This window comes from Muntiacus reevesi, chromosome 7 (genome assembly GCF_963930625.1).
Source record: "Muntiacus reevesi chromosome 7, mMunRee1.1, whole genome shotgun sequence".
Taxonomy (NCBI): domain Eukaryota; kingdom Metazoa; phylum Chordata; class Mammalia; order Artiodactyla; family Cervidae; genus Muntiacus; species Muntiacus reevesi.
Genome location: NC_089255.1, coordinates 59,942,900 through 59,958,470, shown reverse-complemented (window position 1 = coordinate 59,958,470; position 15,571 = coordinate 59,942,900). Strand labels below are relative to the sequence as shown.

The window sequence follows — 15,571 nt, the reverse complement described above, 5'->3', positions numbered from 1 at the left end:
GAAAATTACCTGTCTAATGCTTTATATGGATAAAACTAAAGTGAGTCCAATTTTGTATCTAGGCCAAGAGGTGACTTCAGCAGGAATTCGGAAGACCCAAAATGATGTGACAGTGAATTATGAGTAGTACCTACTGTGGCAACACTTCAGCTAAGATGAGTGTCAACGAAGTGTCAGCTTTCTCATTGACTCTGGAGCAGAAAACTGGCTTCGCTTTTGTTGGGATTTTGTGTATCTTCTTGGGACTTCTTATTATCAGATGCTTCAAAATCCTGTTAGACCCATATAGTAGCATGCCTTCCTCTACATGGGAAGATGAAGTAGAAGAGTTTGATAAAGGAACATTTGAATATGCACTTGCCTGAATGTTCCAGCCTCACAGTTTTTAGGGTTATACTGCTGGAACACTTGATGGAGACAATTGTAATTTCCTTCAGTGTGCTGGAAGAAGCTAATATCATTCACCAAATTCAATAAATGTGTGTGGTCCATTTCTCCATGTAAGTGATAAACCACTGTTGGGATTTTTCACTGTCCGTTCTCACGCTGAGTTTTCTAATGAATAAGTAAGTAAGTGAAGTTGCTCAGTCATCTCCGACTCTTTGTGATCCCGTGGACTGTAGCCCACCAGGCTCCTCCATCCATGGAATTTTCCAGGCAAGGGTACTGGAGTGGGTTGCCATTCCCTTCTCCAGGGGATCTTCCCAACCCAGGGATGGAACCCAGGTCTCCCGCATTGCAGGCAGACGCTTTACTGTCTGAGCCACCAGACATCTGAGCCCTGCATCTGATCCTATGCAGCGCCCAAACACCCTCTCCATACTCACTGTGGATCCCCTGCTTTAGAGAATTAGGTGTCAAAGATAAGGGCCCTTCACTCCAAAGAATAAACAGAATATGTATTTCCTAATAATAGCCATAGGTCAACAATGGTCATACAACCTTACAAGTAACCACAAGCTCTACAAATACACCTGGAAATCTAGGGAACTGAGATGAATAAAGACTTAAGATGTCATGAAAATTTTTCAGTTTAGGAGCCTGAACTCTGAGATTTGAATGCTAATATTTGTTTAACCAAGAACAAGCATTATGACCTAAAAAGTTACCTAATGGGAACTGAAGTCCCACAGCTGTAAAACAAGGATAAAGAAAACTATCCTACATGTTTTGCAGGAATGCTGGCAGGACCAAATGACTTATAATGAGTGAGAAAGTAATTTGAAACCAGAAAACACTGTTTAAATATACCTTGCTATCATTATTTACTATCCTTGTTGGTAATTGTTAAAGAGATTATCAAACCTTAAGAAGCAATGGTTAGGTGTTAAGTTATTCAGCCTCCCCAGTATTCATTCTCTTTGTTTGATAAATTAAGAAAATAAAATTACATAATTCTAAATTATTTCCAACTACAAAATTCTGACTATCTATTATAAATGAATGGAGGAATGCACCAGGAGATAAATAATGCAAAAATATTTGTGTCACTTGAGAATACAGACTTGCCAAACACACCAAAAAAAAAAAAAAGATTAATATATACTGAAAGTAATGACTAAATTAAGTGCTTTCAATTTATTATGCAACTTGATACTCTCATTAGTCCTTTGAGTTTGGTACTACTATTTCCATTTTATTATTTCAATTTTACAGATGAGGAACTGTAGCTGAGAGAGATTAAGTAATTTTCAAAGGTCACCAAGCAATGGAGTGATTGTATTAGAAATTAAGGAGTCATAGTCATTGTTTATAAATATCATGCTGCACATACACCGTCCACAACACTTCTTGCATATTTTATAATATGATTATTGCCCAGGTCTATGGTGCTCCAAAATCAGCTTTTTCACTGAGAATCCCTGACACTTTTCATCTCCTAGTAGATTTAGAATACATCTGTGTTGGCTATAGATTTTCTGAACCAAACTCACACCTTAAGAGACTCTTTGAACCCCAGTATGTACTGGAGTGTCAACCTGGGATACCTTGTAGCCAGTTAGTAATTTGGTCTAGAATAGGTCATTGAGCCAAGTCTGCTGGACACGCTGAAAGCTATAAATGTCCATGATGCTAGTCATCTCCTTAGTGACCCAGGCTTTTGAAGTACTCACTAAGACATGTCCCCAAGTACCAGACACTCCATTTGTCTCCCAAGGAAGACACCCAACAAGACCTTTCATTTTAGTGACTAGACTTTATGTTTGTTATGTTAACATAGGACAGATCTTTATTTAAAAAAGAAAAAAGACTCCAAAAACCGAAGATAAAAAACTTTGTAAAGTATGAGCATTATTTCTGAATATTCAACAGCCATAAGCTTTTCAGATATTATCAAATCTGCCTTAGCTTTATATTATTTCTAATTCTACTAAAGAGAAATTCTTTTCACCAAAAGTTTCTTCATTCACATCATTCATTCAGGGTTATTTTGTGCCTTAGACTATTTTGTGCCTTTCGTCAGGGGAAAGGATATGGGAAGGAAATGTTAGAATCTGTATTTTCAGAGCCAAAAACAATACAATGTGATATAAAGGATAGTTACAGCATGGAGCACATGGAAATTTCATGAAATTCTAATCCTTTTAGGAATAGATGTTCAATATCATAGTCAGTTTATCCCCTAGATGTCAATTCTCAAGAGCCCTGGAAAGGAGGACAAGAGAAAGGACAGAGAGAACCTCTAAACAATTTTCCCCTGTTACCTTACCCACCTGTCTGAAAGGCCTTTCCAGGTTGGCTTTATGGATGGTATAATTTCATCCATATCCCCTAAACCATCTCCCATCTGCTCCAGAATGTCTGAATACCCTTAATGGAGAACAAAGACTCTCATTTCACAGAGAGAAAATGCTTCGAGTGAAAGTGTCTAGTTGATGTAAGACTAAAACCAAAACCAATTCACACTACACTGTAGTCAAGTAGTCAGTCAGCAAGAAAAAAGGAAATTGATGGCTATCAGGGGCAGTCTTAGTCTTTGGTATAGGAAAAAGGGTGAGGAATAAATGGATGGGCTCCTCAAAGAGGGTCAGAGTTGAGGCAACAGTTGAAGGAAAGGGAAGCTAGAGGTGGCAGAAATACTGCAGGTAAGTTCATAGCTCCTGTCCAGGGTGAGTGAATAGGACTTATTTCGGGTCCCAGCTTCATCTTAGCTGATCGAAACAGCTGGCTCCACTCAGCTGAGTCTGAAATGCAACTACTCCCTTTGTCTATTATTTGGGAAGTCAGAACCCTTTGTTGAACAGATAAATGCCTTGCACCAGTGGCCTTTAAGAGCAAAATGAGTAATAGGTCTTTATCTTCCATGTAATTCTGTCTCAATTTCTGATACAGTCTCATGACATTAGCCTGACTTATTAACATGACATTTATCTAAGAGCCTCTAAGGCATTTTACATAGGTACCTGCAGGCCCCTTTGTACAATCTGATATCTGTTTACCTACCATGCCTCCTATTTTAATAGACATAGTACCTATCCCAACCTCTAATGATTCACCTCAGACCCTTGAATGTGACTGCAAAAGACATCAGTGAATTGTAAATATTGTAAATATTATAAAAATAGTAAAAGAAAACATCAAGTGCAAACTGGTGTTTTCTGAAATTAGCCCTTTAATGCTTTACACAAACTAACGTATTTAACTCTAACAATAAGTCTACAGTACAGTATTGTTCACAACTGCACTTTACAGATGAGAAAGTTAAGGCACAAGGAGGCTGACTAACTTGCCAGAGTTCACATAGATAGGACGGGGCAGGACCAGGATGTAAATCAAGCACACTGACCTCAGAGACTTGCTCCTACTCTCTATACCTCACCACAACTGTGCTGCTCAGGCAACTGGCAATCACTTGAATCGTTTCTAATAAAACATGAGGACTCCTTCAATCATCCTGATCGAAAACCAATGACAGAAACTGCATGGAGGAGCTGTTTGTGCTGTCTTTATAAGCACCACCTCACAGATTTGAGCAAAACCTTTTCTGCAACAAAACTCAAACCCAGTTTTGATTTAAAAATAAAAGAAAAAGAAATGTTTTGCCAGGTAGAGGTCAAAAGGTCATTTAGCAGTGCCACTGAAAAACTTACCTGTAGTTTGATTCCTGCTTAAAAGAGTTTTCCCATTAAGTAGAAATAATTGTCAATAAATCATTGATCATACTCTCCATCTGCTCATTTCCCATGCAGAGAATCAAGATAGTATCTACCATAAGCAAGATAAAATAATCTCAATACCATTTTCTAGTTGCAAAGTATAGAAATTATCTCTGGAGGCCTATATTTTGCTGCAAATCCTGAACAATAGGAGGTCACTAGGAATCATGTGAAATGAGAATACGAGATTCTATTTATTTAACCTCAAACAACTGAAGCAGGGTTCATATTTTGTTGGATGATTGCTGTTGAGCAATTCAACTCCCCTTATGAATTAAAGAAACTATTTGTCTTCCTGTCTAAAGGGATTAATGGTTTACTCCTGGTTACAAGTTGATGTAGAACTCAAGCTTCTTCTGTGCTAACGGCTGGGTGGTATTATTTCAGGCCAATCAGTGCTTCGTCATTTTTTTCAAGGAAGATTTTAGCCAATAAGAAGCAGCCTAATTTTGGGGGTGGTGGGGAAGGGGGGAGGGAGGGCTATGTGGTTCATATATGTCTGGGTGATGCTGAAGGCTATCATTCCTGAGAAGAAGGCTCCCAGGTGGTAAGTTAAACATTTCTGGGCAGGGTAAAAATTATACTTAAAATTATGCTGTAAAGTGGATTCTGAGGAGTGGAGTAAAGGGGAGGATGTAAAGGGCTTTGAAGATAAGTGAGAGGTTCCATAAAAACTAAAGAGGTAATAGGTTCACTTATTATTTCCCCAGGAATGATTATTTGGAGTTGAAGCTGAGATTTTTTTTTTCTTTAATTCAAAGAAATATCTGCTGGGGAGAAGCAAGATTTCTATTTGTTTGTTTTTTGTATTTATCTATCTTTGTTGAATTTTCTTTGAAAAGCCAAATTTTAAGATATCAATAAAGGTATTATTCTAATGAAAGAACATTCTAAAATGGGATTATATCATGGATTGTGAAAATGATTATGTAGTCTATCTATCTCACAGTCAAATAAAAACCCTCTCAAAAATTGAGAATATTTCATTAAAGGGAATCAGTAGAGCTTGATTATTCTGCCTAAATATAGCATATAACTTTATTAAGGACTAAGATGTATTTCCTTACCCTGAATACTCCTGTTATTTAAGGATTCCATAATCACATTTGTTTAAAAAAAAATGTATGAACAAATGAAATATTTTGAAGACTAGTAAAAGATCCAAGAATTCACAGAGACATCTTGACAGGATATATTTTTATAACCAGACAACAACTTTTCTTTAGAAGTTCTAAAAATATTTTAGAAATTTACTCATGATGTAATATATGTTAATATCAATCATAATATACTTTCCAGTTTCCACATTTAGTACTGTCAATGTACTGTGTTTCAGGCTGAGAATATTCTCACTAGCCTTCACTCAATTTGTTTGGTAGAGTTTCATCTTTTCTAAAGTCATATTGAATCCACCTGCATTGAGTACAAGCAAATACTAGAAACGCAGGTAGCATTTTAATGACTCCATTGGAAATTCTGTTTGCTGAAGCACGTCCCCAGTTATTTATTACAGGATTTAATTGCTTAGGTAACTAAGGTTTCTAAGTGTAAGTGTTAGTCACTCAGTCATGTCTGACTCTTTGCGACCCCAGGTACTGTAGCCCACTAGGCTCCTCTGTCCATGGAATTCTCCAGGCAAGAATACTGGAGTGGGTAGCCATTCCCTTCTCCAGGGGACCTTCCCTACCCAGGGATTGAACCCAAATCTCCTGCAGAGACTTGCAGGCAGATTTTTTACTGTCTGAGCTACCAGGTTCCTAGACAGGTCATTTTTAAGGAAATGAATTTAAAGTTGTATGTCTTAGGAAAGAAAACTGTTCCCTCATACCTCAACTGTACTTAAATGTATTTATATTACCTGGAAAAAGATTAAGTTTCTCTTTTAATGACAGCTTTGAAGAACATTCTGAAGATTGTATAGGAGACAATATATCAAGAATCTATTTGTTGCATTGTTCTAGAGCAAAAGAGCTCCCTAATGTAGCATGTTAGTGTTTGTTTTGAAGAGCAAATCGACACATTTTTTAAACAACCCTAAAGTAGTCAGTTTAGTGAAAAATCTATTTGGAAGATGTCACTGAACAACTCCTCCAACATATTTCTGGATTCCACGCCTAGTAACACCAATCGCTTCCAAGTTAATGTCGTAAATGAGAGCCATGAGAGCAGTGCTGCTGTGAATGACGACGCTGATCCTCCACACTATGAGGAAACCTCTTTTGGGGATGAAGGCCAGAACAGATTCAGAATCAGCTTTAGGCCTGGGAATCAGGAGTGCTACGACAATTTCCTCCAAACCGGAGAAGCGGCTAAAACAGATGCCAGTTTTCATGCTTACGATTCTCACACAAACACATACTACCTACAAACCTTTGGCCACAACACTGTGGATGCTGTGCCCAAGATTGAGTACTATCGCAACACCGGCAGTGTTAGCGGGCCCAAGGTCAACCGACCCAGCCTGCTGGACATTCACGAGCAACTTGCGAAGGTAAGCTTAAGGGTACAGACAAGTATCCTCCTTATTCCTTCAGGTGATTCCCTACTCCATACGAACCTTATAAATGTAAACGTGTCCAATGTAAGAGGTCTACGGCAAACTGTCCATCTTATTCACACAACTGTTCCTAGTTCCCGATAAACAGAAGATACACAGAAAGTGCTTCACAAATGTTTACTAGCTGGGAAAGAGAACTAAAAAATGAATTCTGAAAGTTAGGCAATATGTGGGATCTTGTTTACAGCTATTGTCTATTCAATTCACACTTGGTTAAGCATGTCAAACTGAATATTAAGCTGGTTTCACATTGGTATTAATGGCTCCACAACAGTTGTAAAAAGAAGAGAAATCTCTGGTGCTTGCTGTAGTTAATACTGTGCAAATAGACTTTAGAGCACATGGGTATCTTTTATATTCTTTAAAGAGAGAGAAGAGATGTATAAGATTCAGCATTTTATCCTTTCCTCTTCAAAACCTTGCCCAAAGTTCCTGAAGGCACTTAAGCATATAAAAGTAACTAAATTAAATTTTACTACAGAAGCAGCAGAAGTGGCTAAACTTTTCATTATTTATGGAATATGACCAAGCTGTTAGACGCATGAGGCAGCACTTTTTCTAATCTTTAGCAAAGCATTTGTAAGCTTAGTACATTTCTTCTTCTGTAACTTGTTCTAAAATATATTGATGCACTTTATTTCCTGCTCATCTGGAACATAGTTTGGAATGAAGAGCACTCTTTATGTGATATAATTAACTACTATGAAGAATAATTAGTTGTCTCACATCTCAATGCACTCTACTTTTGCCTAGAGTTTAAGGTAAGGGGGCAAAAATGGCTGGAACAATTCTTTTCATATTCATTCTTTCATTCAACCATTTTTAAATTAAATGATTGCCCACTCCAGGGATTCTAGGATTACTGCTAATACGATTCTAATAAAGGTGAAAATCTCCCTTTAGTTTCTGCTCATCTTTCTTTCCTCAGGAAAATCCCTCTCCATAACCAATTCCCCTTGGCTGCTCAGGATTCCAGACCCTAGGTCCTAACTCTGGAGATTGAGCAACATCCAGAGAAAGAGCTGTGCCCTGTATCTTTACACCTCTCCCCACCAGACCTTACTTGTGCTGTGTACTGTATCACCAACACTCTGCTAAGTGGTTGCTTTATTTATAGACATAAGATTTAGATTTAATCTGGGATATTTGGTGCTTTAATCAAAAGACATTAGCAATTTAGTGGTTTCGTACAAAATGGCAGGCCCGAGAAAAGCTGCTGAGAAGCCAGGCAATTTGAAGCTCCAATCAGACTAAGGTGTCATTTTCCTTTTCTATGTTAGAGAAGGGGAAAGGAGAAGAAAGAAAAGGGAGAAGGAAAAGAGGGAAAAGAAGGTTGAAAGAAGGGGCACAAGGAGTTTCTGAGACATGGGAAGGGCAGAAAGAGAAATTTAGAACCTTATAAAGAGGTTTTGATTTATCCTGAAGAAGTAAAATGAGCAGACTTGAAATTTTATTCCACTGTACCCTACCTCATTACACATGATAATTTTTAAAGCTGCATACTTTGTTAAAATTGTGATCAAAATTTAAATATTCTCACTCCCTTCCCCAACTTACAACAAAAAAAATGAAAATGTTAACTCCTGGGATTCTCCAGACAAGAATACTGGAGTAGGTTGACATGCCCTCCTCCAGGGGATCTTCCCAACCCAGGGATTGAACCCAGGTCTCCCACATTGCAGATGGATTCTTGACTGTCTGAGTCACAGGAGTGGGTAGTCTGTCTGTTCTCCAGGGGATCTTCCCAACCCAGAAATTGAACCAGGGTCGCCTGCATTGCAGGCAAATTCTTTACAGACTGAGCTACCAGGAAAGCCCCTATTAAAAAGGAAATGGTGTAAATTCACAGTGTTCTTAGGACTGATATTCCATAGAGAGGAAGGTGGCTGATCTACAATTTCCAAAGCCAGCCACAGTTTACATAAATATTTATATAAGGGGAGAAAAGTTCTGAGGGCACTGTTGTTAGAAAACTATCTGAATGACTGAACAGGAGAAATGTCATAGCTGCATTTGACAGTTTTGATGACTGTCTGAAATATCATTTTATTTTTGAAAAGATGAGATGAGACTAAGGTCTTTAACTTGTAGTATTTTTCCTCAGATATGAAAGAATGGCAAATTAAATACATTAAAAATTAGATTTAGTCTCAATGCCCTGAATAATCATTCTGAACCAGTATAGTTATTCTTTTTGTGAACTTGATCCTTATCTAAGTTGCTCAGTTGCTTCACTCCTGTCTGGCGATATGCAACTCTATGACAGAAGCCCACCAGGCTCCTCTGTCCATGGGATTCTCCAGACAAGAATACTGGAGTGGGTTGCCATTTCCTCCTCCAGGGGATCTTCTCAACTCAGGGATCAAACCCACATCTCCTGCGTCCCCTGATTTGCAGGTCGATTCTTTATCACTACGACACTGGGGAAGACCCTCATCTAGGGTACTTCAGTTTGATTAAATCATGCAGAACTATACACATAACCAAATTGGGAGCAGCATCTGAATATAACCAGCAAATCTACAATGGGCACATTCTCGCAGCCAGGGCCGTTCTAGTGTTGCTGAACTTGTTGAGCACCTGTTCCACGTGTTCTACTTCTGTGCTGTCCTTCAGACTTTAACAGTCTGCTGCTGCTGCTGCTAAGCCGCTTCAGTCATGTCCGACTCTGTGCGACCCCATAGACGGCAGCCCACCAGGCTCCCCCATCCCTGGGATTCTCCAGGCAAGAACACTGGAGAGGGTTGCCATTTCCTTCTCCAATGCAGGAAAGTGAAAGTGAAGTCATTCAGTTGTGTCTGACTCTTAGCGACCCCCTAGACTGCAGCCTACCAGGCTCCTCCATCCATGGGATTTTTCAGGCAAGAGTACTGGAGTGGTTAACAGCCTGGGCCTTCTTCAATTCATTTCTTCTTTGCTAGTGAATTTGATTCTGCTATTCCCCCTGCTTTCCCCCACCTCCCAAATAAAAGATGAAGACTTGCAGTATAAAGTAAATATGCTGTCACCTTCTTGTGGTCCTTGACAACTTTATGGTAGTTCTTCAAATCACAGATATAAATGATCACTAGAACAAATATTATATAATAATACTCAGACATGTCACTGATTTTGTATGCAAAAAAAAAAACTCTTAGTGTTTACTTAAATAATTTAAAAGTAGAAAGTAACTGACATAGTATAAGTTAAGAGATATTTTTTGATACCTAATCTTGCTTTTAAAAGCCATGTAGGAACAGTATATTCATACTAAATGGCAGAACATACTTAGTCAGAAATCAGTTGGATTTTGTGCAAATCCTGATTATAGCTTCCAAGCTGGAAAAAAAAAAATTACATGACAAGCTTGTCCTAGTAGGTAAAAAGAAAAATAGGCTTGAAAGACGTTATTTTAAGTCTCTATCTTAATAGAACTCCAGGAGTGATAGATATTGACAGAATTTGTAATCCCAATGATTTGATATCATAGTAAAGAAATCCTTTTCATTTTCTGTGTAGTAAAGAGCTAAATGCCTATACTAGTGGCCATGAATTACGGATTTCTGAAAACTCTGGTTAAAAGTAGAGAAAAATTACTTCAACCCTTACTTGCAGTACTGTACAGTTGTTGCCGTTCGGTCGCTAAATCGTGTCTGACTCCTTGAGACCCCTGAACTGTGGCACACCAGGCTCCCCTGTCCTCCGCTGTTTGAGAGTGTGCTCAAACTTACGTCCACTGGGTTGGTGATGCTATCCAAGCAGCTTATCCTCTACCACTCCCCTTCTCCTTTTGCCCACAAGTTATGTAATATCAACTGATTTTGCAGGATGCTTGTAAATATTAGAGTTTATATGCACACAAATTCTAGCACATTGCTTATAATGAGTGCAAACTCAAAAAATGATTATTAATGATGGTCATGGTAATTTTTATACCAGATAATTTTTATTTTAAGTTTTATTTAAAAGTAAAATGCACACTGAAAAACATTTAATAGGTACTAAAAGTATATATACTGATTTTTCTTCTTTGATAATAGCTAGAAAGCCATTTGTCATTTTTTGGAGGTCTGAAAAAAAATCACATATTTTATACTAAATAAAATAATCCAATCTTTAATCATCTAGAAAAATCCAGTAGCAATTTACTGAAACCACACGTGATTGAATCTTTACTAGTTTATCAGTATTGGAGGGGGGAAAGTCTTTTATTAAATGGTCTTTCTTTCTTTCTTTCCTTTACCTTTTCTGAATACTTAACACACAGGTAAAACTCTTGGTAAATAAATAATCATTCCCTAAAGCTATGTAATTTAAAATGCATTTATTAAAGGTTGTGGGTCATCATTTATGGTAATGGAGTGTGAACAAACAAATTAATTCAAAGTATGGAGGAAAAAACTGGTTTCAGGCAGCAATCATAAAACTTTGAGTCTTCAAGACTTTGGTCCCAAGAACGTGCACCAGCCAGGAGTCTGCCAGCCCACTGTTATAGCTCACAGCTATGAAGTTCCTACAAATCCTCGCACTGAAGTGCTGTTCCACACTTTGATGATAAGTTAACTTTATAATTGCTGTTTGGCCTGACAAAGGAGGCATTTATTAAAGAGTGAAACCAGGTTTTGCTTTGCCATGTTAGAAGACGAAGACGGCAAACAGAAAAATGATTTTGCCTCAGAGTAAACTACTTCAAAGTAAGATTTTTAAGAAAACCCATTGGATTTAACCTCATTGGCAGTATCCAGGAAAGGTTAAATAACTTGCTGGAGGACAAGCACTGAATTAATTGTGTAGATTCCGAGTCTCCTAGTTTATATGGACAAAGATTTTTCAGCTTCCGCATGACAGCAAGGAATGGAAATGGATTCTACTTAAGAATTTGCTATCGGACCTTTATTATCCATGCAACAAATATACATTCAAGGGATTTCTCCCCACTGTGATATAAGTATATTTAAAACTTTGAGACTCTAGCAGGTAGAACATACCTAAGAGAGAGTTATAGATCCTACAGTGACTCAAATTTTGAATAATTTGGAAAATAACTGCTTACTAATTTTTGTATATAATTATTTCCTTGATATGCCCTCATAGAATATTATTTTTGTTGCACATTGTGATGTCCTAGTGGTAAACTGAAGAACTGTTAAACTGTGACCAGAAGGGCATCCATCAGATAGAAATGTTCATTTAAGAAGAAATTTTAGATATTTTATTTACCCTTTAGCCTACTTTGTAAATACTTTTCTTACTTTCTTTCTTTTTTTTTTTTTTTTTACAATAATTGGTAGTCTAATCCAGATCTAAGGGTCAGAGTTACCATTAGAATTCATAGAAGAGCAGAGCAATTTCCTAGACCAAACCCTCAAGTTCAAGTTTAATCAGGAAACATGGATTATAGTCCCAAGATTGCCTTTAAAAAGTGAGTGACTAAGGTTCTGTCTCATGGGCTCCCCAATTAACCCAGAAAAAGGAAATTGCTTTCTCCCTGACTGAGTAGCTGCTGATGATCTGGCCATGGGATCTGATTAACTAGAATATTGACAATTTTGAAAGTTTTTCTCAAATCAAGTCAAATAAACGAATCTCCTAACCAAATAATCTCTTCAACATTCATGAATATTTTAACACATTCCTCAAGTCCTCACTCTCATTGATTTTTCCAGTTACACAAAATAAAATTTACATTTGACCTACTCAGCTGCCTTACAGGTGTAGAATCCTTTCAAAGAAAAACAGAATTTTTAATTGACTGGAGAACAACCTCAAGTATTTCATCCATCTGAAACTGACTGTATTGTATAGACATGTGAGATCCAATATAATAGCTCTAGCCACATGTGGCTATTGAGCATTTGAAAAGCAGTTAGCACAAACTGAGATGTGCTATCACTGTAAAATACACACTGGATTCAGAGACATGGAAAAAAGAGTGTAAAATATTTTGTTAATATTTTTATAATGATTATTGCTAAAATGATAGTATTTTATACAGATCTGTTAAGTAAAGTATATTACGAAGACATTCTGTGGTTGAGCTCTCTCCTACAAGGTGGGGTGCCCCTACTGCTAATGAATATTTATATTGCCAATATGGAACATAAAATATTCTACAAAAATTAAATGTATTTTTTAATGTAAGGATCCATATCTGAACCCAAGTTATTTTACTAAATTCTTTTTTACTTTTTTTTTGAACTAGCTACTAAAAAGTTTTTAATTACATGCATGTCTTACATTTGTGGCTGGTATAGATAACCAGTTCCTGGCCAGCTCTGTCTCAGTTTCTATGGACTTTGTTTATCCATACTTTACACTGATATGAGTATACAATGTCAGTTTCAATTATCTGTTAAGTAGGGGCTGAGTGCCGAGGTCCAGCCCCGGCAGGACCAGGAGTACCCAAGGGATGAGTGGCGTCAGCAAGGAAGAAGACAGACAGACACACACACACAGACGTTGCGTAGAAGAGGTAGCTTTTTTTTTTATTTTTAGGATAGCTCAGTTTTTATAGACTCAATGTTACCTCCCCCTTAAGTCACCACATATTACATCAGATGTTGGTTTGTGCTTCCATCAATATTTTTCTTCCCATGTTTTTCCCCTAAGCATTCATCTAGAACGTTTCCGATTACAGGGTTTATACCTAAATGTCCCGTACCATAGTCTTCTTGCCTCAATGGTCTAACATTCTCACTCTAACAAAAGCAATGTTCCATAAGTCTCAGGTATAACGTAAATTCTTTGGACAATAAAACAATACATGGGAAGGGTCACAGTAACATGTTTGACATTTCTGAAAATAGTCCCATGAGAAAAATCTGATATTTTTCTTTACCTGAAACCACAAAAATCTCAATTTACAACGATTAACTATTAAACAGCAAAAACACCTCTAAAGCAGAAAAACACTTCTATTAATAGTAAGATAATGGCAGTAAAACTGGTTAATATAAATCTTCTATTAAAATCCTATACACCCCATTTTCTAATTTTACAAAAATACCCATAATATCCCATATTGTTTAAAGAAAGGAAAACAACGAACAAATAGCAGCAAGGAAATAGCAATAGTGAAAACCCTTTTAACCAAGGAGCAAGTAAACTAAAGCAGTATATCTACTTCTAAATCTAAATACCTCTACTCTTTTCTATTCTAAAACATTATAATCTTTTAAGCAAGCAGCCAAACTATACCTGTGGTCTTTTCTTTTATGACTTGATGTTTATGGTCGTGTCCAACTCTTTGCAACCCTATGGACTGCAGCCGGTCAGGCTCCTCTAACCATGGGATTCTCCAGGCAAGAATACTTGAGTGGATTGCCATGCCCTTCTCCAGAGGACTTTCCCATGCTAATGGGACTAAAGCCCAAAGAAGCAAGAACCCTTGAACATGGCAAGAGCAAGAACTTCAGTTGTTCCCAAATAAAGTCCTTATAAAGTTGTTCTTTAATAACATAATCAACTGTTGAATCTAAAAGTCTTCCCTAATAATTTCAAAATCCCTCCTGGGGAAGATTGCTTTTGGGTAGCTCAGTGGGGTATAGTCTAACCATTAGTCTATGAAATACTAGACAGGATAAATTAAGTGGGCACATCTGAAATTATTCAGTCAAATCTAAAAGAAAAGCTAGAAAGTTGTTTTTAACTTGAAAGAAACATAGCTATTTCTTTCTCCATTAAATTCAGAAACTATTCAACTGACAGGGAAGATCTTTTTTTCAAAATTAGGCCACAGTGGGGGAAAAAAAACTAAGTAAAGGTTTTGATCTTTTTTTATAGGACTTACCACTTCTTATTTCTACTAGTTTTCTAGTAGTCGGTAGGGAGACTTCTCACCTTCTGTACAATGCTATTGCACATCCAACAATTCTCAGGCAAAGGTATATCAAATCTGGAAGAAAATTCTCCTATAGGAGTAAGTGTTTTTGTAGTCATACACTTTTTGCACCTTTGAAGAAAACTCTAAACCTTAAAAAAAAAAAAAAAAAAAAGACAAGAGACTTCTATGTATTCCTTTATTGAATCTTCTTAAAGATACTCTGACATGAGTGGAGAATTTTTATTATCATTATTTCAGATGGATAAAATGAAGCCCAGGGAGGTTAATCGAAAGAAGGCCAAACATTGCATTAGTAAGAAATGTTAATTTTCATCTTACTTTGCCTTATAGAAGACTCATTCACTTTTTTTTTTTTTGTCCGTACCCCACACTTTGTGGGGTCTTAGTTTCCCAGCCAGGGATCAAAACTGTGCCTCCTACATTGGAAGTAGGGAGTCTTAACCACTGTGCCACCAGAAAAGTCCCCACCCCTCATTCACTCTTGATAATCTTTCTTACCTGCCTTGCACCCCCTCTTCCTTCTTTCCATCTTTTTGTATTCTAAATCTATCCAACTCTGATCATTCTCCCTAAGGTAATATTCTCACCAGTAGAACTGCCCAGTTTCCTTTACCACGCTTGCAGTCTCAATGGTGCCTAAAATCACCCACAAAATGAACACATCATCTCCCGGGGCAAAAAATAGTCATCTTATTAAAATGACTAGAATGTTTCCTTTTTTGACTCACACTCTATGTCAACTATTTTGATTTGCCTTTAGAAGTTTTATGGAACCATGTGTTGACCAGATACCATGTTTTTGCTGTCTATAAAAATGTAGAATGTATCAGTGGCCCCAGGTTCAGCTGATGTGGTTGCTAACGGTGAAGGGACACCTGGAGATGAACAAGCTGAAAACAAGGGAGAAGATCAAGCTGGTGCTGTGAAGTTTGGATGGGTGAAAGGTGTGCTGGTAAGAAAGTTCCTATATTTACAAATGAAAGCTATCTGTTCAATGTCCTGCTGGATTAAGTGCTAACAAGGCCTGAAAACTAG

At 37.3% G+C, this 15,571-nt stretch overlaps 2 protein-coding genes across 4 annotated transcripts in view; both read left to right on the top strand.

The window, feature by feature from the left end:
• Positions 1 to 119: 119 nt before the first annotated feature.
• Positions 120 to 365, top strand: CTXN2 (cortexin 2). The gene has a single exon (XM_065940041.1). It carries the CDS (start codon positions 120 to 122, stop codon positions 363 to 365), a length of 246 nt encoding a protein of 81 aa, XP_065796113.1.
• A 4,269-nt stretch (positions 366 to 4,634) lies between these two features.
• The window catches only part of SLC12A1 (solute carrier family 12 member 1), an 88,574-nt gene continuing 77,637 nt past the window's right edge, over positions 4,635 to 15,571 (top strand). For all 3 annotated transcript variants that reach the window (XM_065941250.1, XM_065941248.1, XM_065941249.1), the window contains exons 1-3: positions 4,635 to 4,704; positions 6,050 to 6,648; positions 15,357 to 15,488. In XM_065941250.1, the coding sequence (XP_065797322.1) occupies positions 6,229 to 6,648; positions 15,357 to 15,488 (552 nt within the window). In that variant the 5' untranslated portion in view covers positions 4,635 to 4,704; positions 6,050 to 6,228. The remainder of the gene's footprint in view (positions 4,705 to 6,049; positions 6,649 to 15,356; positions 15,489 to 15,571) is intronic.

What these genes read in the sequence shown, in the direction of transcription:
- CTXN2 (XM_065940041.1), top strand. Translation starts at nt 120, where the DNA reads ATGAGTAGTACCTACTGTGGCAACACTTCAGCTAAGATGAGTGTCAAC.